Source organism: Zootoca vivipara, chromosome 13, assembly GCF_965207765.1.
Source record: "Zootoca vivipara chromosome 13, rZooViv2.hap1.1, whole genome shotgun sequence".
NCBI lineage: Eukaryota > Metazoa > Chordata > Lepidosauria > Squamata > Lacertidae > Zootoca > Zootoca vivipara.
Genome location: NC_142596.1, coordinates 20792195 through 20816525, shown reverse-complemented (window position 1 = coordinate 20816525; position 24331 = coordinate 20792195). Strand labels below are relative to the sequence as shown.

The window sequence follows — 24331 nt, the reverse complement described above, 5'->3', positions numbered from 1 at the left end:
CAGGGTCTTTCCAAGCTCTAGGCCTAAAATCAGCTTAGTAAATTTGCAAGAACTCTGTAAAATAGTCCAATATCATTCTTTCCATATTGCTGGTGGAAGGCTGGGGATTTGAACCCGGGGCTCCTAGATCGTAGGCCAGCACTCTAACCACTACACTGTACTGGCTCTCAAGTCAGGATAACTTGGCATCAATGAAGACAAGGAAGACTTTGCTTAGACCTGCAATTCCTGTTGCATGCACCTAGTAGACGCAGAAAGTGTTTCCAACTTTATTTTGTTCCTTGCTTTCTAATTTTGTGGCATATGTTTGATACATGTTTAATATGTTCTGCCAGCTTGTCTCTGATGTAAACTGTGCCAGATCTTGCCAGGGAATGGCCCTCCTTTTTCCAAGAGCTGCGTGCGAGATTTCTGCTTCTCGCACGCAGTCCATGCAATCAATAATTTTCACATGCCTCCCTTTGTACACACATTCTTGAGTTCTTGTAGGGGAACTCCAAGCTGCAAATGCCCCAGGCCCCATAAACCCTCTGGGAGCCCCTGGTTCTGCTGGTGAGCTTCCGAAGAGACATCTGCTTGGCCACTGTGAGAATGGAGTGCTGGCCTAATGGGCCCTTGGCTTGGTACAGCTGGGTTCTCCTTGGCCTCTGCCATTGTTGGACCGTGCAATTGGCCAGGCTATTAGGAGTCTTTTGCTGATCAAAAGAACAATTCAGGTTTTAGCAGCAGACTTCAGACACAGAGCTGGAGAACACACCCTGTTGTTTTGGAACTGATTGTGCATCGCCCATGGCTTTGGTCTGGATCAAACAATATGGCATGCATTAGACCAACCTTTGCCAATCCAGTGCCCTCCAGATGTTCTGGATCCCAACTGGGTCTGCGTGCTGTCTGGGGCTAATGGGAGTTGTAATCAAAAACATCTGGATGACACCAGGTTGGCAAAGGATTAAATAGGCTTTTCTGTCTTTCCTCTCTTGAAATCTTTCTTTTTTTAATAGAGCAACATTCATCGGCAAGGCGCTTAAACGTGCAAGTTGAAAGATCTCTGCCCCAAAGACCTTGCAATCTAACCTTCTACATGGGAGATGCGTGTTCCTCCTCAGTGAATTAATTCCAGCTTTTGCAACATCACTGCCTGGGGAGAAGCTTATTTGAACGAGGTATGTAAATTTGGCGCCAGTCTGTTTACCTTGGCACTTTCTTTCTTTCTTTCTTTCTTTCTTTCTTTCTTTCTTTCTTTCTTTCTTTCTTTCTTTCTTTCTTTCTTTCCCTTCCTTCCTTCCTTCCTTCCTTCCTTCCTTCCTTCCTTCCTTCCTTCCTTCCTTCCTTCCTTCCTTTCACAGAGTTTTAATAAGATGTTCCTTGGATGGAGAATGTTTGTGTGTGACAAAACTACTGACAGCCTCACATGTGTTATCACATGTGTGTGGTTTTGGGCCAAAGCAGGCATGACTCTTAACTAAACAAACTTGGGACTCAGTTTGTTTTGGGACCCAAGTTGTTGTTGTTGTTGTTGTTGTTATTATTATTCATTTCATTAGATTTCATTTCATCAGTTGCTTTTTTGCAATTAAAAAGTCTCAAAGCAACTTGACAAAAATACAATACAATACGATACAGTATGTGACTTTTCAGACTAAACCTTTAGTGCAGCTGCACTGTGGAGCACATCTTCCCTCAAAATTAGACAGCCATAGTTTTCATCCTATTCTAACACCTTAAAAAAATTATCCAGGCCTTTGACCAGGTCTATTCACTGATAGGAACTTGTCTCCATTTTTTTGGAAGCTTATATTACCTGCTTTATTGTATGATATTCTATGATCCTTCTAAACGTTTAGCAGTTCATCAGTATTTAAAACAAATGAAAACATAATTGTCACAAGGATCAAGCACGATAACTCTGAGCTGTGTGAAAGGTAAACGAATCTGCCAATCTCTGTTTCTCACTGTTTCTCACTTTTCCAATATTTAATTCAGTTCTCTACATTTCCACATCACTTTTCTGCTATTGTTTTTTTTAAGTCCACATGGAAAAGGCATAAGCATTCTAGTGCAAATTTCTCCTAATATACACATTCTTTATGCAATTTTGTGTAAAATACACATTTTCACAAAACTATTTCGCATTGTATAATGCATTTTTGTATGGTGTTTTCACTTGTATGCACACTTTACCCTGGTACATGATTTTTTTGCACACTTTACTTGACTAAAGAACTGCCTTGCAAAATTTGACGTGTGAATTTTGAAGGATGGATGCATTTCGGTTCGTGTATTGTTCTGGAAAGTACAAATTAAGTGGGCTTCCCTTTCAATCCAAGCTGAGTCAGATTTGTCCTGCCTCCCTATATATAACTGTTATAATGATAATTCTCCATAGCCCTAGAATGGACTTCCCTTTGTTTTGCATACAGTATATCATTCTAAAAACACTTGGTGTTCTCCAGCCAAGGCTCAGGCTGCAGCTGTTCAAATTGGCATCCGACTTGAAAGCTTTGTCCAGTACTTGCACAATTAGATATTGCAACCCATAAATCGTTTGAGCGATTATTACTTTCGACATGATTCCTAATCTGGGATTAATAAAAAGCGGAGCCTAGTGAGATAGCAGGTTGTCTTTTTCATCATAGTTGGCCATGTGGGAATCCCTCTTAACGAGATCAATGGCAAAGAGTCAAGGCATTTTCAGAACTCAAAGGTGGCCAGTGAAAGGGAGGTCTTTTTATAATCCTTTTGTGGTGGTAACCTCTGGCACTTAGAGTATGTGTTTGTTTGGAATTTTTAATATTGTGCTTTGTCTAATGCCGTGTTTCCCAAACGTGGGTCTCCAGCTGCTTTTGGACTACAATTCCCATCATCCCTTGCTAGCTAGGGAGGTTGGAAGTTGTATTCCAAAAACATCTGGAGGCCCAAGTTTGGGAAACACTGGTCTAATGGGACAACAGGTTAGCTTTAGTGGAGGACAACAGGCTTGCCATCTCTTGCTGTACTTAGAAGAACACATGACGCTTCCTTATACCAAGTTAGCATTGTCTACACCAGGGGTAGCCAGTGTGTTGTTGTTGTTGTTATTTATTTATTTATTTATTTATTATTTATACCCCGCCCATCTGGCTGGGTTTTCCCCGCCACTCTGGGCGGCTTCCAACAAATACCAAAATACATTAAAATATCACAGATTAAAAACTTCCCTAAACAGGGCTGCCTTTAGGTGTTTTCTAAATGTCAGGTAGTTTATCTCCTTGACCTCCGATGGAAGGGCGTTCCACAGGGCGGGCGCCACTACCGAGAAGGCCCTCTGCCTGGTTCACTGTAGCTTTGCTTCTCGTAGTGAGGGAACCGCCAGAAGGCCCTCGGCGCTGGACCTCAGTGTCCGGGCTGAACAATGGGGGTGGAGACGCTCCTTCAGGTATATAGAACCGAGGCCGTTTAGGGCTTTAAAGGTCAGCACCAACACTTTGAATTGTGCTCAGAAACGTACTGGGAGCCAATGTAGGTCTTTCAAGACTGGTGTTATGTGGTCTCGGCGGCCGCTCTCAGTCACCAGTCTAGCTGCCGCATTCTGGATTAATTGCAGTTTCTGGGTCACCTTCAAAGGTAGCCCCACGTAGAGCGCATTGCAGTAGTCGAAGCGGGAGATAACTAGAGCATGCACCACTCTGGTTAGACAGTCTGCGGGCAGGTAGGGTCTCAGCCTGCGTACCAGATGGAGCTGGTAGACAGCCGCCCTGGACACAGAATTAACCTGTGCCTCCATGGATAGCTATGAGTCCAAAATGTGTGGTATGTGTGGTGGAAGCCTCCAGATGTCATTGGACTACAACTCCCATCAGTCCGAGATACCATAAACAAATGATCAGGGCTGATGGAAATTGCAATCCAACAGCATCTGGAGGTCACCACTTTGGCTATCAACAGGGGTCTTTCCCAGCCTTACCTGATGCCAGGGATTGGATTTGGGACCTTGTGCAAGCAAACCAGATACACCCTACCTTTGTCCTTTCCCTTGTATTTCTTTGTCTATCTATAGTTGGATATTCTATGGCACTCGTATTAAAGGATAGATAGTAATCTTGAGGTCAGGAACGGAATGGAGAGCTTGAGGCCCTCCTGGTGTTGCTGGATTATACACCATCCCCTTGCTGGCTGGGGTGGGAGTTAAAATGCAAGATTCATGGCAGATGAGGCTATAAATGACTCCTAGCCAATGGTAGCTACGGTATGTTCTACTTCCATTGCTGGAGGAATGCCATTAGATGGGTATCACAAGTGCACTGCTGCTCACACGTCCTGCTTGCTGACCTGTCAAGGACACAGACTCTGCAATCATCACCTGAGGCCCTTCTTTGGTTGCCTCCTCCATGAAGAACGGGCCTTTTCTGCAGTGGCTCCCTGTTTGTGGAAATGCTCTCCCCAGGGAGGTTCAGCTGTCGCGTTCATTGTACACTTTTAGGCACCAGGCAAAAATGTGCCTCTTTAACCAGGCCTTTAGCTGATTAACAGTCTATGTCAGGCACCCCCAAACTGCGGCCCTCCAGATGTTTTGGCCTACAACTCCCATGATCCCTAGCTAACAGGACCAGTGGTCAGGGAAGATGGGAATTGTAGTCCAAAACATCTGGAGGGCCAAAGTTTGGGGATGCTTGATCTATGTCATTTTAAGCGGAAGTTATTCTTTTGTTTATTTTTGTTCTTGTTTTTATTGTGCACCTTGTGGTTTTATTCTGTATTTTTATGTTACGAACCACCCTGAAATCTTTGGATGAAGGGCAGTATAAAAATTTAATTAACAACAACAACAAAAACAACCAAATATTAAATGTAAACAATGCTTACATTTAATATTTGGTTGTTGTTGTTGTTGTTATTAACAACTAACTTAGATATGATGCATTTCACATTGTTAAAACAGAAAGATAAGTTTAGGCTTGATAAGGAAGTAAGGGTTGCATTTTAAAAATCGAGAACAGAATAGGAGGGGGAAATACAAACATTTCCCCTATGACTTCAAAATCTGGAATTTTTACATCTCATCCTACGCAGTGCTTCTGGGTACAATAGTTATTTGCCTTATTAGGTAACAGGTTATTTAAGGCGTAAAATTTGGCAAAGAGTTCACTGCCATGTTTGTGATGTGTATATAACTTGATGAGTATCCTTTATTTTCTTTTTGACAAGTGTCCTTTTTCTCAACGGAAAATTTCCCCTAAGCAAGGTGCAAATTTTCCATCGGGATGAAAACATTGAAGGAGCAATTTAACAATTAGTCAGCAGGTGACACTGTTGCCTTAGATTATAGCGAAATGTCTCCTTATAAGCTCCTTATGAATGTACAGTAATAAGCCCTGTTTTCTCGCTATATATTCTGTTCACAAGTTGGTACATCTGCTGCTGAGGAGATGAAATAAGGTCAGGGTGGATCTGTGTAATTAGGGGCCACAAGAAAAGATGCCTGTGTGGTGCTCAGACAGAGTTTGAGGCCAGGAAATACCTGATCCCCATCCCAAATGGGAGTGTTGGCAGAACTGGTCCTACCATTTGCAGAAGAAGGCTGGGAAGTGACGAGATTTTGGAAGTCAAGAGCTTTGTGTGCCTCATAGCCTATCCGTGGGGCTGGCCCTACCATTAGGTGGGGTTTGTTTATTTATTTTACGACTTCATACACCGTTAAATGCCAAAATTGGGTTCTAAGAAGTCTGAGGTAGCATATGCTGGAAGCAGTGGTGCCAGTCTCCGGCCTGATTTCCCTGACCTCGCCACCCCCAAATTCCCCTCAGGGCCTGAACTCAAGACTTGTGGCAGTAGAGCACATGATTTGCATGCAAAGACTCCCCATGTTCAGACCCCAGCATCACCAGGTTAGGCTGTGGAAGTCAACAACAGCAATTCCACATGCAGCCTACGCAGGAAATGGAATGACTGAAGGAGCTGCCTCCCTTGAAGCACCCTCTATTTCTTTGGCAACAAATTGCCCCTAGTTTTCGTAAGAAAGGGGGTACGTAGTAGACTTGCCTATGTAAGGCTGTTGGCTTAGCAAAAGAAATGGGTCTGACCATTTCAGCAGGCCTCTTCTTCTCCAAACCCCAGTCTTACAACTACTAAATCATATGGCTGCTGGTGATCCTGGGAATCATTTAGTCCAGGCATAGGCAAGCTTGGCTCTCCAGATGTTTTGGAACTACAACTCCCATGATCCCTAGCTAACAGGGCCAGTGGTCAGGGATCATGGGAGTTGTAGTTCCAAAACACCTGGAGAGCCAAGATTGCCTATGCCTGATTTAGCCCAACCTCATTTCTGCAATGATCTTTTACGATAGTTTTAGTGGTGTTAGTTTTGCTGATCTGTAGCCTGCCTTAGATCTACATATATTCTGGATAGGGTATGGGTATGGGCATGGACAGTGGCATGCAGTGAAATATTTTGTAGGGGTACAGTTATTGGCAGAGGTGCCAGCTTGCAAGGGTGATGTTGGGGACATCGTGTGTGTGAAGGTGGTGGAAGGGCTCTTGGACCATGTTGAAGTATTGCGCCTCCCTCCCTAAGCCAGGCAGAAGATTCCTAGCCTTTGGGAAGGAATATCCTGGGAGCATTTAGGGGACTAGCCTAGTCTCCTGACTGCACACCACTGGGTATGGGGAACTTTTGGCCATCCAGGTGTTGCTGAACTACAGCAAGTATGAACCTCAGCAAGTATGGCCAATGTTTTCATTTTGTCCCCCGTGTGAACGATGCCATGGCCTTTGGCTAGCGCAATAAAGTTTATGTATGAATGAATGAATGAATGAATGAATGAAGTATGGCCAATGATCAGGGCTGGTGGGAATTGTAGTTCAGCAACATCTGGAGGCCTAAAGGTTCCCTGAACCTGTTCTACAGAGAAGCAGGGAAGAGATGTAACTAGCAGGCAATAAAATAATTAATAATAAAGTATTAAAAATGTGGGAGGTGATGATAGGGAAATATTTTGGTTTGCTGAGCCCAACTTCTAATAAACCTACATATGTGCGTACATATCATTAGTCCTGTTTTGTTGGAACCTTCAGTTATACTGTCAATAATAATTTGATTATTTGAAACCAAACATCACAAAATGAGAGGACGGTTGCCATGTGACCAAATGCAAGTTATTTCATAAGTATGCTTGTCCCTGTTCAAAGAAGTGTAGCTAACGGGCAGTGGTGCGTTGTCCATATTAAAATCAAGGAATGGTGAAGTAGTCATGCACTGGTTTTTGAGATGCAACTGGTTTTCCCTCCCTCCCCCCCCAGACTTCTCTTCTGAGAAAAGTATGGCATTGCAGTCAGATTACAGAGCCTGAAGCTTGGAGGGAGGTTGCAATGGACACTTCCAGAAGGAGACTGCAGAGGACCCAAGAGCATTTGGGAAATTTGCTGTGATATGTCACTGCTAGATAAAAAGAGGAATGAGGCGGCTCTGGCATCTCAACAAAAGGATTTCTAACAGCAGAGCTGAGGAAAATCTCTGCTGGGGTCACCAGAGAGCTGCTGTTCATCAGCACTGGGTTAGGCTGGGTGGAGCAGTGGTCTTGACTGAGTATAAGGCAGCTTTGCAAGGCACAGCATGTATTAGTTACCCTCAAAGTTGAATAATTACTGCTGGTGCAAGTGGCAACTGCAGTTATTCATGGAAAAGAAAGTAGACATGTCTTGGATGCACCTTATACGTTTTTGCCAAGGAGAAACGTGTGGGGAAGCAAATGAATTTGCAGGCTGTAAAACAGCAAGCGAGCGAGAGAGAAATGGCTTAAGTTTTGTTAACCACCTGTGCATTTTTTTAGGTCATGGAGCAAGTCTGTTGGACAGAGTGCTTCTGTCCCGCCAGCAGCTTCCACTCTCCATCTGAGAGCTGGAGGAAATTCCTGGAGTCCCATGATATAGACATGTGCGTGGCTCAAGAAAATGCAGGCGGAGCTGGGCCAAGAGACAGCTCGCACTCCAGCTTTGCTGCCTGCATAACAAATGCCTTCTAAAGAAAACTGGAAAGTCTCCTCCAAGTAAATTTGTCTGGCAAAGGTTAGGACCCAGTATTAATGTAGGTTGTCTAGCTACTAGATTTCTTGTTTCTGACTTAACTGTCTATGGGTAACAGACCTTTTTACAGGATCTCTCCTGAAGTCATTGGCTTTTAATAATAACAATGTAGTTTTTGTTGCTGCTGTTGTTGTCGTCAAACAATCAGTTAAACTTATACCCCTCCTACTCCAAAGAATCCAGGGCATTAAACACACAAAAGATAAAACAATAAAAACATCTAAAGACAATTCCACTACAGTTACAACCTTCAAAAGGCTTAGTGAAAGAGGAAGGTCTGTGGTAGGTGCCAAAAAGACAGCAGAGATGGTGCTTGTCTAATATTAAAAGAAAAGTGCTATTTGAAGCAGCCACCCTTCTCCTTTAAATGAAGGGTGTGTGTGTGTGCTTCAAATAGTGCTTTTGCGAAGCGCCTTAAGGCAGCCCCTGCACTCAACATTTCAGTTGGAATGGGAGCATGGGGACTGCTTTACATCACTTCTCAAAAGTGCTGTTTGAAGCAGCTTGTACACTTGTCTTGCCCCCTCTCAGGAGAAACGCATGAACTGTTTCAAACAGAGCTTTTGAGAAGTGCTTTAATCTCCACTCGTCAGTTGAAAAAAAAAATATTTTTATTAATTTTCCAATTAAAACCAATTATATCACATTCAATATTTCAAATTATACACATATATATATCAATCAAACCGAATGTTATGCCAAATCATCTAAAGAATTTTTTATTTGGGTTCCCATGCTTCAAGAAATTGGGAATTCCTCGCAACTGTCCACTGCCGTCTTTTTTCTAAAGTTCAAATCGTCCTCCAAGTTCATAATAATCCAGATCTTCCCCTTACAGTCACATAGATGTTTTCCACTTTCATCCGATTGTTTCCCAGCTGCTGAGATAAATATCAAACAAAGTTTCACAGATGTTCTTTCTCCTGTGTGAGTTAATCAGTCCAGCCTCCCCATAAATCTTCTTAATGGAGCTCCCTGTTGCGTCGAAGCAGCACGAAGCAGCGCCATCTTAAAAAGCTCAAATCACTTTCGTTTCCTCTCATAGCCATGAAGATTTACGATCATTATAGAATTTACAGCTTTTCCAGGCAGGAGACCCAAACATCAAAACCATAAACTCTTGGTAAATTAATGGATCTCCTTGCCCTATAGCTGAACTTAGCTTCAGGTCGCTGCTCCAATTTAAAGTGCGTCACAGCTCATAAATCCTCCGAACGCGTCCAGAACTCCTTCCGTCCGACTAGGGGGGGGCTTTTCTCATCGGCAACTCCACATCTTTAAAAAATATGCTCGGTAACAACAGTTATAAAGTTCAACTCACACAGTCTTTTGCTTCTCTTTCACTCCAAACAAGCCAGGACATCGCGTCCGGGAAGGTACGAGGCAACAATATGAAGAAAAAAAAATAAAAACTCACTTCCCTTATCGCTCCGTCCCCATCAATCCTTCTTCCAGATGCTGTACAATCTTTGACTCCTCTCCCTCAGCAGCATAAATTTCTCAGCAGTAAACAGCGCTTCTTCCCCTCCTTCTGAAGTATGTCCATAGATTTAAGCCTAATTATCTTCTTTAACCATGGAAATCCCCGCCATGCAGATTAGCGTCCGGGAGTCCTGGCCCTCGTAAGTGCTCAGCCCAAGCTCCCCCCACTCCAAAAACAGTCGGAGTGGGTCTGGGGGCATCGCGGGCCAGCGGCCCCTCTCCGTAACCCCCGGAGAGGGTAGGGGGTTGCCATTTACTCCCCTAGCAACCGCCAAATTCCTTACGAAGGTCAGAGAGATGGAAAACAGGTCCGCCATTCCTGCAGGCGGAAACCGGAACCGCTCCACTCGTCAGTTGATGAGCAGGGATTGCCTTGACTACACAACACAGTTCTCTGCTTAGAACATGGCACACAGCCAACACAGGATTAAATCCTGGCCTCCCAGACCTCATCAGGGCAGATGGGCATGCTTTGAGGATAATGGCTTTGTGGACCAAACTGGATTCACTGGTGGGCCAAGATTAGCCTGCAGACTGGAGGTTCTCCACCCGTGGTCTACCCTGACTGGCAACAACTCTGCAGGGTTTCGGGCAGAGTGTGTCTCCCAGTCCAACCTGGAGATGCCAGGGATTGAACCTGGGACTTACTACAGGCAAAGCAGGTAGTCTACCCCAGGCTTCCTCAACCTCAGCCCTCCATATGTTTTTGGCCTACAACTCCCATGTTCCCTAGCTAGCAGGACCAATGGTCAGGGATGATGGGAATTGTAGTCTCAAAGCATCTGGAGGGCCGAGGTTGAGGAAGCTTGGTCTACCACCAAGCCACAGCCCTTCCCCCAATGGGTTGTTTGACTTGTTGGCCACAAGGGGAACTAGTGGTTTTGGATCACACTCTCAAAGCTAAAATGCCAGCATCTTTCTTTCTTTTTTGCCAGCCCCACAGATTTTGTGTACATTTTTATCTGCAGGTAAAAAAACTTTGATTGATTCATCTACCCAAGGGAGCAGTTCTAAAGAGCTTTAGACTTAAGGGTTTTTGTTTTGTTTTTAAGGAGGCTGGTAATGCTCAGCTGCATTTCTGGGGATTGAAATGAAAAGGTGTTCCATTATCTGGCTTGCTGGAAAGGAATTCCTATCCAGAGAAAACCTCTTAATGTACAAACAGTCAGACTGGCTTGCTGGTAAACTCTCAAGAGACTGGTAAAGCCGTCAACTTCTCTGAAGACTTGAGAGCGAGTGGAGGGAACAGGTGGACTCCGAGGACTGGGGAGCGATTGCTATGTTCTAAAAAGTAAAACAAAAAACCCCAGCCGCCCTAGGATTCTTATTCAGGCACTGTTTTTTGAAGCACTGTAATGGTCTGGTTTTGCCTGTCCCTGATGAACTCAATAGAAGACTGTTCCAAAGGGAGCTGGAAGCAAGAGGGAAGGTACACGGGACTGTTGTCCCTTGGAAATCAGCCGGTTGTACCTGCCAGACCCACTGTAGATGCAGCTCAAAATTACAGGAGGGCGTTTATTGGCAGAAGTTTCCAGTGGCTCCAGCCAAACCTATTACAGCATTAATTCTCACCCTCCCAACTTAATGCAATGCCTCTTGGCTTCCTAGGGAGCCCCCACAGGCCTTCTGTTGTTTAGGGAGTTCAACAATTACAATCTCATCTTGGAGTCTTCCAAGGCTAATGATGTGTTAATAGAGAGCGACCTTTGGACAAGGCCTGTTGTGTTTTGCTGCCGTTTTATAGCCTCGATGGGAGGCTGCCTTGGTTAGTACCTTGGATACCTCCAAGAACAGGAAGGCAGCATTGGATCGAGGAATGGTTATTATTATTATTTAAATTTGTATACCGCCCTTCATCCGAAGATCACAGGGTGGTTCACAACATAAAAATACAAAATGATAACATAAGATACATAATTCAAAAACCATAAACAAACCAATAGCCCCTCCTCCCACAAACACATTGAAAAGGTCATAGAATGTTTAGTCAGCCAAAGGCCTGGTTATCGAGAAACATTTTTGCCTGGCACCTAAGGATATGTAATGAAGGTGCCAGGCAAGCCTTCCTGGGGAAAGCGTTCCACAAAGGGGGAGCAACCACATAAGAGGTTCTCATGTTGCCACCCACCGGAACTCTCATGGAGGGAGTATATGAAAAAGGCCCTCAGATGAAGATGGCAGGGTCTGGGCAAGTTCATATGGAGAGAGGCGTTCCTTGAGGTATTGCAGTCCTGGTCCGTTTAAGGATTTATAGGTTGAAACCAGCACTTTGAACCTGGAAACTAACTGGCAGCCAGTGCAGTCGGGCTAGGATTGGTGTAATATGCTCAGACTATTTTGCGTAGGTGAGATGGGGCACTGTGGCAGGCTTCCCTTTGCCAACCAAAAGTGCAAAAAGGGTGGCTTCCTCAAGAAGAGGAGGAATTCTAGCAGTTGTGGAGGAAGATCAGATGAACAGCTCACCTCTTCCACTGATGGTCTCTGGCTGCTGGCTCCAAGAGCAAAGCAGCAGTTCTCCAGCAGTGAAGCTTGTCAATGTACTGTGGAGCTTATAGTCAGCTAAGCTTCTAGGGCTGCCTTCGATGGAACTTGTACCCTGTTCCCAAGTGGCCTCCCCAGTGGCTTGCTTTGGCTCCGAGTGTTGCCACTTGGTGCTCAGTTGGTAACTGGAGTTTTGAGTACATATGGTTTGATTGCAGCATTGGGTTTGGTGGGAGAAGATTAATCTCCAGTCTCTCTTGGCCTGAGCAGTAATATTGTTCAGGGTGTTGCCACTCCCCGTGCCCCACTTTCGGTCCAACTCTGGTTGTTACAAGGGCCTTGCAGCTGTGCCAGCATCAACATTCTTCACTGTGTTTTGCTGCCTCAATGAAAGTACAGGAAGCTACCTAAAACAAGCCAGGCCAATGGTCCCTCCAGCTTTGTATTGTCTATGTTGACTGGCAGTGGCTCTCCAGGGTTTCATGCAGAGGGTCTCTCCCAGCCCTACTTGGAGATGCCAGGGATTGAACCTGGGACCTTCTGTATGCAAAGCAGATGCTCTAACCACTAATCTGCAGAGCACACCAGCTTGAGCCTATGGGGCAGCTGGCAACTGACTCCCCGGCCAAATTGAGCCCCATCATAACAATTACAATGGAACCTCGAGTTGCGGACGTAATCTGTCCCGGAGGCATGTCCGCAACTCGAAGCGTTTGCATCCAGAAGTGCCGCGTTTGCACACACGGTGTGATTTAGTTCTTCTGTGCATGCGTGAGCGGCAAAACCTGGAAGTAACCCATTCTGGCAACACGAAAACACACAACCTGAAGCAGACACAAAATGAGGTATGACTTTAGAGAAGGGCTAAGACCCAGAGGAAGTGATTTCATTTCCTGATATTCCGGTGGGGCTGCAGCAGTCAAAGGGCCATTTAATGAATCCCTGCTTTTTCAGATGCTACCAATGATGACACATAGCACATCATGTTCCATTGCCTTCTGTGGGTTATGGATTCTGCAGCCTTAATTGTGGCTGCACATGAGGCCACTGCTAAATACAATTTTGGCCTGGTGGAAATGCAATTGAACTGATTCACTTTACACAAGAGAAAGCAAGTACAGTATGAGTTTAGGATCATGGTGCCAACAGAGCAGGCTATCCAGAAGCAACTCAGGTCTGCATGATACAGGTAAAAGCAAGACTTGCAACTATTATGGAAAAAATACATTTATTGTTGTTGTTATTGCTGCTGTTATTATCTTATACATGTTGAACCTTAAAAAAAATCCCCAAATTGGAATGATCTCTTTTAATATACAATTTGTTGCATTATCCTTGACTGGAATTATTATTATTATTATTTGTTTACAGCACCAGAGTAGGGTGGGGCAAGGAATTAGAAATATTACCATGGCTACAGTTCACATGGAAATTAATTATTGGGAAATATATCTATATCTATATATATATACACACACATTTTTGCACTTGGTATTGAAAAACGTAACACAGTATTATTACCTTGCATTAGAATAAAATATCAGTATCCAACTGCAAAGGGTTTTTTTCTAAAAAAAATCATATAGACAAAAGACAAAATGATAGCACCATATGATAGTGAGAATCTACACTCCGTATGTGACAACTTGTGCAATTACAAATGTACAGTACTTAAAAGCAGCGCATAGAAAATGGATTTTAGACAATGGGATTCCTACCCTTGTAATCCAAGAGGGCTGGGCTCAGGGAGCAAACCAAAGGCGTTGCTGTAGCTACACTGAAACCAACAGATGCCTACACAGTAAGTACAGATGAAGAAGCCACAGCCACTGTATATTCTGGCTGTGGGTGCTCCTCATGCACCCATAAACACAACATTGCTGGCATCAAAATGGCAGCCTGTACTCCCCATTTAATCTGGATTTTCCTTTTCCCAAGAAAGCTTGGTAAAACAAAACAAAACAAAACATGAAAACAGGTTGCATCCAATGTAGGATTAAAGTCACTTACTGGCATTCTTGCTGCACTGCTGGAAGATTGTTGTGCAAGGGCACAATGACATGATAAAAGATCTGTGCGTTTAATGGGGAGATGGACAATAGGTCTGGTTTAGGAGGCGGAAGGTGAAAAAGAAAATGTAGTGAACTTCAGCCTTGCTTCAGATCTTGCAATGGCCCACCAGACTTTTTCAAAACCAATTTTTATTTGAACAAACCCTTGCACCATCTCAGCGACCGTTTTGGAAACTGCCCTCAATTTCAAGCACTTAATTCACTGCACAGCAGGGGTGGTGGGAACCCATGGCCAGGGGTGCCAACTTGAATAAAATATTGGGGGGCAGGTAAGCCCCACCCTGCATAATCCATCACATGACACAGCACGCACAGACCATTTGAACAGCAGTGCTCTTCAACTTGGGGATGGTGGCCCCTCTAATATTTTATTGGAGGGGACTGAAGGGACCTCAACCACTAGGAGTTGGCTCCCATGCCCGTGGCACTCTAGATGTTGCTAGACTCAATTGCCCATCTTTCCTGCCTGTTAGGCATGCTGGGCTGGGACTGGTGGGAGTTAAAGAGTCCAACTGCACTGGGAAAACCACAAGTCCTCCATCCCTGCTATACAGCATAAGTGTAAGAGTGGCATGCTGGGTCAAATGAAGACCTAGCCTAGCATTCTGCTTCTAGTGATCCTCCAAGAAGGCACACCATCTGTGCCTTGAAGGGGGTTACCGTTTCCATGTTGTTTATCCCCAGCACAAAATATTGAGAGGTACACTGCTTCTGTGCACAGAGGCTCCATTAGCAATTGTTGCTAGCACCAATTAGCCCTAGCTCCCATGGATTTGTCTACACCCATAAAAAAAGCCATCTAAACTAATTCTCAGTCGTACAACCCAGTCTCTGTATCTGCAAGGGTGAGAGAGGCTGGCATTTCATAGTGCAAGGTAAAAGATACCTTCAGCATGCAGGATCATGGCTCTTTTGATTGTAGCCTAAGCCATGATGCTGTGAGCTAGCTGATGAGGTCTGGCTATTCGGACCATTGCCAAAGTGATGGAAATGAGTTGAAGCTTCTCTGCCGGTCCTCCTAGCACAAAGGCTGGCCTGCTACCCACTCCATCCCAAACAAGACTTTTTCACAGCACCGAACTGCTGGGTTGGGGTCTGAAAGGAACCCCGGCACAACACTGGTACTCTGTAGGGCACAGGCAGGCTACCAACCTGGGATGGGCCTGAACTCACAGAGCAGAAGCCTGCAGGAGCAGAATGAGGATGGGATGACCATTTTACTAGAAGCATCTGACCAGGGATCACCTTAGTATGTTGGTTTGGTTCATTCATGAACAGTTTCCTAGATGTAGCCATAACATCTAGGAGACACCAGCAAAGAGGCCTGAAATGCAGTCTGAATGTCTTTCTATGATTGATTTTGAGGAGGAGAATAAGGAACACTATAAAGACATAACACAGGCCAAAAAACACTACTACAAACACCAAGTGAACTCAACAAGATAAACTGGTTGGATAATTATTAGCTACACTGTACAGAAATTTGATAGAATCCAGAGAAAGTTGGGCAAATTTTTATTTTTATTTTTTGTGGGGTGGTGGTGGTGGAATATATTACCTATTCCTCATCTCGGAAGCTCACATAGTAGTGGAAGTCAGGTTGTTTTATTGTAACCTCACAACAACCCTGTTTAGGTTGACTTCCCCAAGACCATCAAGTGAGCTTTCAGGCTGAGGAGGGATTTGAACCCAAGTCTCCCAGTAAAGTGTAGTCCTAAGCATGTTTATTCAGAAGTAACTCCTAGTGAGTTCCTACCACAGTCACTCACCAATGAGACTTGTGTATACCATCAATCAGCCAAAGTCCAATTGGTCCCAATCCAACACAAACTCTCTGGATTAGATCTGATGTTAGTTCCCATAAACTAGACAAGAAACAAAGGGTTGTAGCCAATGTTAGCCTACCTCAGAGGAGGCCCACTGAAAGTAATGTACCTAAGTTAGTTATCATGTCTATTCATTTCAGTGGGTGTACTCTTGAGTAGGTCTAGCAGTGGATCCAATCCAAAATGTGTAATCTAACAGGAGACCAACAAGCTTTCCCCATCTTAGGGAAGTTTTAAACTACAACTCCCATCAGCCCCAGTCAGCACAGTCATATGATGCTGGGGACTGATAGGAGCACAGCTGATGGGAGTTGTAGTCAAAAACAACAGGAGGGTAGGCAGATGGGGAAGGATATACTAGGCTCACCACCAAGACTAAACAGTGTCTTTGCATATGGCAGCCAAGTCATCATTGCAGCCCTGCCTGTAAATATATGTATAAAGAATAAAGAACCACAGAACCCCACCCCACAAACAACCCGATAATACAGAAGCAGGTTAGCACCAATGGAGCTCAGCGAGTGAATAAGCTCCTTTTGATCCAAACATTCTCATTGCCTTGAGAAGGGTTAGAAGCTGGTCCTGAATTTTCGAGCACCATTATCTTTGTTTCCATCTTGATAAGACCCCAGGTTTGTACTCTGCATAAACCCAGTTCATTGTCTGCCATCTGCCATGCCTGAGGATTTTTTAAAAAACCAACTTGTGTAATAGATTGATTTCAATGTCTTGTCATTGAACTTACTTAAAAACAAAAACAAAATGCATGTCTGACTGCACATCCAGGGATCTTTGTGAGTTCTGATTTCAACTCAGGGCCATTTCTGTATTAGGGGTGTCAGAATGTCCTAATATGAATTTGGCCTTCTGGTCAACAGAGTTGCAGAGGACAGAGTGGCTTCATGGAGCAGAGCCTCCCATTTGCTACCTACTTGTCACCTTAGCGAAGGTGTTGAGGTGGAGATTCACAGCTTAATCTTCATCACTGTGGCTGGAGATGCAAACATGTGACCTGAATGCACTTTATTTAACAGAGCACACCCATGAAAACGGCAATGCCTCTCTGCTTACAGCACTGCTTGCCATAGAGCCTGTGAAAGGTAATGTCTGAACTGCATCGGTCTTCAACAGCAACCCTTTTTATTTCTTTTGAGAGAGAGGGAGAAAAGATTCCCACCACTGAATGCAGGAGCGGCTGGGGCGGTGGGGTAGAGTTGTCCTCCCAGCTGCTTATCTGAACTGGTGGGGTGGGGCAGCAGCAAGGTTCAGCACCGCAGTAGGAGAACCAGATTGGCTGTGCTGGGTCCTTCCCACAGCCCTGTCCTGCCTCTGTACCATCCAGGTGAGCAACAGCAATGCCGCTGTTGGGAGGGCAGCTCTGTGGCACTACCACACTGGTCCAGATCGGAAACGATAAATGGTGTCCAAACTGGAGTGTGGGTGTTTGGAGAAGAGAAACAGGGATACACCTTCTGTCCAGGAAGAGATAATGTAAGGATTCTCTTTCAAAATAACAGAGCCGAGAAGATTTAACCCCTCTTTTTGCTAACCCCTGTACCCCAAATTCAACACATCTAATTCTGTGATCACCGCACGGATGTCCGGACTTCTTGCAAAATAATAGGCAGCACAGGAATGGGAACCTGTGGTTCTCCAGATGTTACTGGACTAAAGCTCTTACCTTCCCTGACCACCAGCCGTGATGACCGAGATTGATGGAGTTTGGAGTCCAACAACCTCCAGAGGGCCACAGTTTCCCCATGCCAGACATAAAAACTTGCTTTCAATGCTTAGTGATGACCCTTCCACTGAAATTTCTGTGCCACATGTGGAGGTTCATTATACAGCTGCCATGGTGGATGCAGTGAGCCAGGCATGTTTTTATGCAGCTCAGCTGGGCTACTGAAACTGGTCTGATGGAAAACTTCACGACTCAACTTGATGTACCACTGTAGAGTTATGAAGCATTTTGAGTTGAACTGGGTCTCTTGGGATCATTACAGTCGTCTTCTATTTATGTATTGCAACACTGGATAAATAAAGCACCTTAATAATAAAAAAAGGCAAAAAGAATATATATTGGCAGAGAGGAAGTGGAATGTCAGCCCTTGATTCGTTTTTCTTCTTCTTTTCACTCCTTTAAAATTATACTCAGTGGAATGCTGGCAGCAGCTGTGGCGAGCTCTCTGCAGAGATTTCAGATGCGTTCATCCACTGCTGTTTGGCTTTCAGGAGCTTTTCTGGCAAGGCCTTTTTTAAAATAAAAATAAAAATTAAGCATTTCATTAATGGTTCTTGCTTTCAAGCCATCCGGCCTCCGCCCGCACTTTCGGGCTGGGAATGGAACGTAGAAGCCAAAGGCTGAAGCATTAAGTAATGTCTCTATCTACACTGAGTTATTTGCCAGAGGCTTACCCTGTTGAGGTACATATAACTTTAGTCAATTTAATCACTTTTCAAATCTTTTCCTCTTTTTTTTTTTTAAGTAAAGGAAAATGGTAGCAAGCCATCCAGTGGCTGGAAATAATCTATATATTACTGGGGTGGGTGGGTGGGTGGGTGGGTGGGGAAGTCGCAACGTCAAAACATCATAAAAATCTCTAGGATTGGCTTCGAGACTAATTTGTCTTTCTTTCGCTTTTTCAGTCGTGGATTGCTTTGGTTCATCCGGTCTGCAAAAGGAGTTTCAAGTCCTATTAGGTAAGCATTGGAATCCACCAAGTCTGAATGGCTTGCTGAAGATCTGGTAGGCAGCTTACCCTCAAGCTTGCAACTTTTCCTGGCTGCACTGGGCCAAGGTCCATCTATTCAAGCATTTTGACGTTTTAACAGTGGCCAGCCAGGTGCCGCTGGTGCCCGGCGGAAATGGCCATCCCCTGTTGTTGGTCACCAGCACCTGGCATTCAGAGGTAGACTGCCTCTGTGCATTGGGGGGGGGGGGTTGTTCCCATTTTGCTGTCATGGCTGTTTAACTATCGACAGACCTATCCCCTCCCCCCATGAATTTTGTCTAATCCTTAAAAGAAAAAGAAAAAAAAGCCATCTAAGCTAAGTGGCTACTGCCACTATCTTGTGGCAGGCAGTTCCATAAGTTAATGACACATTTTGTATGAAGCAGTACATAGGAGCTGTAATACCCTAAAGGAGCAAAAGGCGGGTGTCATTAACTTTTCAATTGCATCTTGCTTGCATAGAAGTCTCTGCAGGTCTGGCAACAGCGCTGGTACCACCTCATGTCCTGGCAGAGATTTTTCTCCCGAATCACACGGCAGTATACCATCCACTGGTCGCCTGTGCACTTGTAGGTCAGAGCAGCTTTTAGAATATAATGAAGGGTGGGAGGAAGAGAGAGAGAGAAAAAAGATAGAAAACGTTTTCTGTGGAAGGGGCTGGGATCACCACCATCACAGGGAAAGGTTTACACGACCCACAATACTCTGTATTTATGAACATATAAAAACTGCCTTATCTAGAGCCAGACCATTAGCTCATCTAGCCTGGTATTCTGGCTGGCAGCGGTTCTTGAGGGTTTCCTCCTAGCCCTCCTACCCAAAGTCATTTTAACTGGGGACTGAACTATGGGCCATGTTTTCCCTGCATGCTTAAATTAACTTCAAGCACATCACCTGAATAAACTGAATAAAATGATCAAGGCTCTGGAGCGTGGATGCCCCCTGCATGCACCAGGGCTAACAGTCAAGCAGAGGAATAGCTAGGCACAGCTGATCCATTCTGTATCTCTTATCTCTGTATCTCTTATTTGTCCCGGTCTTAAGTTCAATTGTTGACATCTGTTTTGAGATTTATTTATTTTTAAAAGAACCCTCATGGAAATTTGTCAGTATTTTACTGTGGCGTTTTCTTTGTTGTACACATTCTTGTAAAGCAACTTTCCCTAATATAATGCACTTTTTGCATAATTTTCACTGCCATGTGCCTTTTTTAACACATTACAGTGCAACACCTCCGTTGATGAACCTTTTGGTTTTCGAACGCTGTAAATGCTTTGGTTTTTGAACACGCTTTGGAAGTCGAACATGCCACTTGACTTCCGCTGAGTGCAAGATCCTGAGGGCTAGCTGTCGGCTATTGAGTTTTCAGTTTTTGAATGTTTCAGAATTCGAACAGTCCAGAACAGATTACATTAGAAAACCGAGGTACCACTGTACAGTACTTGATTGGAGAAGTGCATGGCAAAATTAAGAGAATTGTGAATTTTGAAGAATGGGAGCATTTCTGTTCTCATCTTGTTATGGAAAGAGGATCACATTTCTCCCCCATCCCCACCTGGTCACCCTGAAGCTTGCCTAAGGCTGCCTAGTAAGTTCACAGCTGCTGGGAAACTTGAACCACTTCACGCAGGCCCCATGCCATAGCTCTCATGAAGTATACAGAGTCTAAGGCTGGGAGGGTCTGAAGCTGCTCCTCCTCCAGTCCTTTCCACCACCTCTCCTCTCATACTGGTGCAGGGTGAACACAGAGGCTCGCTTTACTGATCTGGGAGGAAGGTGGTGGCACAGATCAGCGATGCAGGAGGTGCCCTGGCTGAATCTCTTCTCAGGAGCTTTATAATATACAGCAGGTGTGGGAGACCTTTGGCCCTGCAGACGTTGCTGAATGACATTCTCCTATCCCTCCTGGCCATTGGCCATGCTTGCTAGGGCTGATGGGAGTTGTAGTCCAGCAACCTCCAGAGAGCCAAAGGTTCTCACTGCTGATATACACACATATAGGGTTGTCAGACTCAATAGAGGACAGGACTTCTGTGCCTTTAATTGCCCTGCTCTCTTTTGAGTCTGGAAACCTTAAAGAGAAACCAGCAGACCCCTTGTTTCATTTCCAAGCAAAGGGTCTGCTGGTTTCTCTTTAAGGTTTCCAGACTCAAAAGAGAGCAGGGCAATTAAAGGCACAGAAGTCCTGTCCTCTATTGAGTCTGGCAACCCTACACACATAAGCACCGTGCTAGGACGTGGCAAACTAGGAAGGGTGTTTACTTTAGTACTTGACTTCCTGGGAATCTCCATTTTCACTTGGGTGTGTGCTTTGCTTAATTTTTAAACACAAGTTTGTAGCCCTCGCAATTAGCAGGCATGTTTAAAAATGTTTGTTCAGAGCACTGTATACCCAGGGACCTCCCATTTACCATATGTGGGAAATATTTGAAGTGGACATTTTCCAAATGAAGGCCAAATGTTTCCTTTCCACAGAAGAGGAAATCCACATGTGTCAGGAGGATCAACTAGACAAAAGCTTTCCTCCTGGGAGTAGTAGTGATTTCAGGGGTGAGGTGTTTCATCAGGACTGCAGTGGAAGAAAGGAAAGATATGAACCTTCACCCCTCCTTGCTGTGGCTTCCAGTCTGGTTCCCCCACCCTTCCATGGACATTGTTTAGAAGGGGGAACCCCTAGACATGATAATTGCATTTAATCAAGGCCAAACAGCGACATCAGTTAGGCATCTTTTTTTGAAGGTTCTGAATAGCCACTTTCAAATGTTTTTTAAAGGCTACTTTTATTGCTTTATTATTTTTGTAAACTACTTTGAGGTTATATAAATATACTTGATGTGACTGAATAAGTCTATCCAGACATGTAGAAGCTAACCCAGTATTTTAATGTGGTTTTAGCTTATACAGTAGTGGATTTTAATTATTTTTGAATGCTTTTTAAAAAAATTAACTGGGATTTTTTTTTCTGATAATTTTATTGTTGTTTTTTCCTTTTTTGCAAACCACTTTGAGGTTTTATTATAATCAAGTGGCATATAAATATTGTGAAATAAAAAAATAACTAAAATAAACTTGATGTTACGGAACAAGCCGTTATTGGATCTCCTGCTGCTTTTGTTCACTTTTAAGCAGGGTTGGGGGCTCCAGTCAGAGTAATGCTGGTGGGACAGAGATGGGCTTAATCCTGATCAAAATGCCCTATCCTCTGAGCTGCTTTTAACCCTGCTGAGCAGCTCTGCCAAGCCATACCTGTTCTGACACTCTACACATCAACACAAAGTCATTGGAGAACGGTCGTTGGCTTCAGAGTTTGTTTCTTTAGGGTGGCAAATGTAGCCATACTTACCAAGTCTTGGTGAGGTAATTGTGTTCACATTGATCTTCTCGTTACAGGCCTCTTGGTGACACTGTCGGTAGGCTGCAGGCTTGGAGAGGACAGGGCAGTCGTTGCCATGGCGGCCTGTGACCTTGTGCATACACTGTACCACACGGGACTGAAGGCCTTTCCCACAAGTTGAGGAGCACTGGAGAAGAGAAGGTGACCTTGGTGAATTGTATATAAAAGTGGGAAGGCCCATGAAGACAGCGGAGAGGCTCTTGGGATGACATCAGATGATGCCCAATTTGGCTTTGAAAATCCCTGGCAAGTGATGCAGTTAGTTGATGCTCAAACGGCAATATTTTTGGACAGCTTCCCTTTAAAGAAGGATGTGCAATTGAGCTCTGCTGGCTAAAGCTGTCCCTCAGGGGTCTTCCAGTCTCCATTAATGGCAGGGCCCACACCACAGGAAGAGGAGGAGGAAACAACCCTTTGAGACAAGGGGAGAAGCTATTGTGGCGGTTCAGAGACAACAAAGAGGCTCCAGTCCAGTCTGTGAGGTGGGGTTGAGTGGAAGACCACTAGAAATCAGGAATGGGGCCTCTGGTCAGAACTGGTGCATCCTGCACTTTTTAAACATGTTCCAGTCATCTGCAGACTATGAAAACAAATTCACAATGTCTTTTACACAGGCACACATACATCAATGTGTGTTACTTCAATATCTTTTATAGTGAAATGTGAAAAAAGTTCTCTCCTTGCCAAGTTGTTTCTAATCTAATAAACGTAATATATTTTCCCATGCAAATGGGAAAAGTGACTCAGCTGCCTTCCTTGCACTACCAGGAAAGTGCAAATCCCCTGACCAGGTTGCTGTTCTGATAGTTCCACTCAACTTGCAGCTAACAGCAGCAGAAGCGAATTGAAGCGACATAGGATTGGCTGTTAACTCTCACTTTTCTGCATTGACCCTGTTGCTTTAAACATCTACTGCGATATACATTGTACCTCCCTTGCCAACACATGATGCTTGTATGCTCTCCATTGTTGCTGTTCTTGATAGCTCCATTTCCTGATATGTAGGTTGGACGTCTAACATTACTAAATATAACCATTTCCTCACACTTGGGGCTAGGTCCATATAAATCTATCTGGGTGGTCCTTTCAACACAAGCAGACAGACCTGGTTTCTCGACAATGCCCAGCCCTTCTCACAGCTATTCCCAGCTTCAAAAGGGTTTGACTACATTAACACACGTTTGCATGATCCTGCCATGAAGCATGTAAAAGATCTATTGCAGCCTGTAGTCAGTGGAAGAGTCACAATTATGGCCCCAAACCATGTAATATGTGGGATACGAATTTACCTGTTGCTTGACTAGTATCTCTCATGTTTATGAAGATTTTATCAAATCAAAATGTGAGCATGTTTGTGTGGAGATACACATACACACCCCTCGGCAAATGTTTACCTGCCTCTACATTTATGTGTCTGCATCTTTGAGCCCACAGAGAGGGCAAAGATTCAAGGTTTCCTCCGCCTTTTCCACAATTTCTGCCAGCTCTGCTTCTCAATACACAAAGAACCACCAAGTGTGTGTGTTTTTTCTCTTTCCTTGCCTTGAGCTTAGTTTGATTGCTTCTCCTGGGAAACCAAGATCATCACCTAGGCTATGCAATTAGTCTTTTCAATGCCAGGAAGACAGACTTTAACATCTATCTTGAACTGCCTGGGTTTGGCAGCTAAGGAGACATCTGGCTTATTTTAGGGATGGGGTGGGGGGTGGGGAATAAGCTTTCCAGGAAACGGGGAATACAGAAAAGTGTACACATGGGGATTCTTGCACACATTGCGTTGTACTTTGGGAACAGCAAGCATGCTAAGGGCAGAAGGGAAGTAAATGTTGATAATGCTGTAATTTGTACCAAAAATGTTAAATCCTGTCAGGGGGACTCCCTACAGGGAGCCTCCCCCCCATCATCCTGACCAGCACTTCGCCCAGCGATAGCGCTAGCAGCGGCTCAGGGGGAAGCGGAATGGAGGAGGGAAGGCTCAGCGAGGCATCAGAGCTCCAGCACTACTCTGACCAACAAGTGGAGGAGGGACGGCTCAGGGAGGCATCGGAGCCCAGGCACCGTCCCAGCCAGCAAGGGGAAGAAGGGCCACCACTCCTTCCGACGCCCGAATTGAGGCGCACACCCAAACGCAGAGCGAAGGGGCGGCGTTTCGGGGTGCCCAGGTTATTATGCTGGCCCCGAAGCCAACGGGCACCATTGCCAGGTTCTGAGAGTGACTAGGCGGTCATGTTTTCTGCTATCTCTGCACTGTAAATAGCATGCACAATAAAACCTTTAAAGACACAA

The 24331-nt window shown here is 44.6% G+C and overlaps 1 protein-coding gene and 1 long non-coding RNA gene across 4 annotated transcripts in view; one reads left to right on the top strand and one right to left on the bottom strand.

Moving 5' to 3' along the window:
- Positions 1-24331, top strand: part of LOC118092544 (uncharacterized) — a 24897-nt gene extending 566 nt beyond the window's left edge. Inside the window, exons 2-5 of one of the 2 annotated variants that reach the window (XR_015946841.1) lie at positions 1002-1163; positions 16954-17019; positions 18566-18619; positions 22042-24331. This is a non-coding gene — a long non-coding RNA (uncharacterized LOC118092544). The remainder of the gene's footprint in view (positions 1-1001; positions 1164-16953; positions 17020-18565; positions 18620-22041) is intronic. The other variant, XR_015946839.1, reaches the window with a different exon arrangement.
- The window catches only part of ADAMTS17 (ADAM metallopeptidase with thrombospondin type 1 motif 17), a 167607-nt gene continuing 161889 nt past the window's right edge, over positions 18614-24331 (bottom strand). For both annotated transcript variants that reach the window (XM_035130683.3, XM_035130684.3), the window contains 2 exons: positions 21995-22172; positions 18614-19234 (listed from right to left, as the gene is read on the bottom strand). In XM_035130683.3, coding sequence (XP_034986574.1) covers positions 19083-19234; positions 21995-22172 — 330 coding nt within the window. In that variant the 3' untranslated portion in view covers positions 18614-19082. The remainder of the gene's footprint in view (positions 19235-21994; positions 22173-24331) is intronic.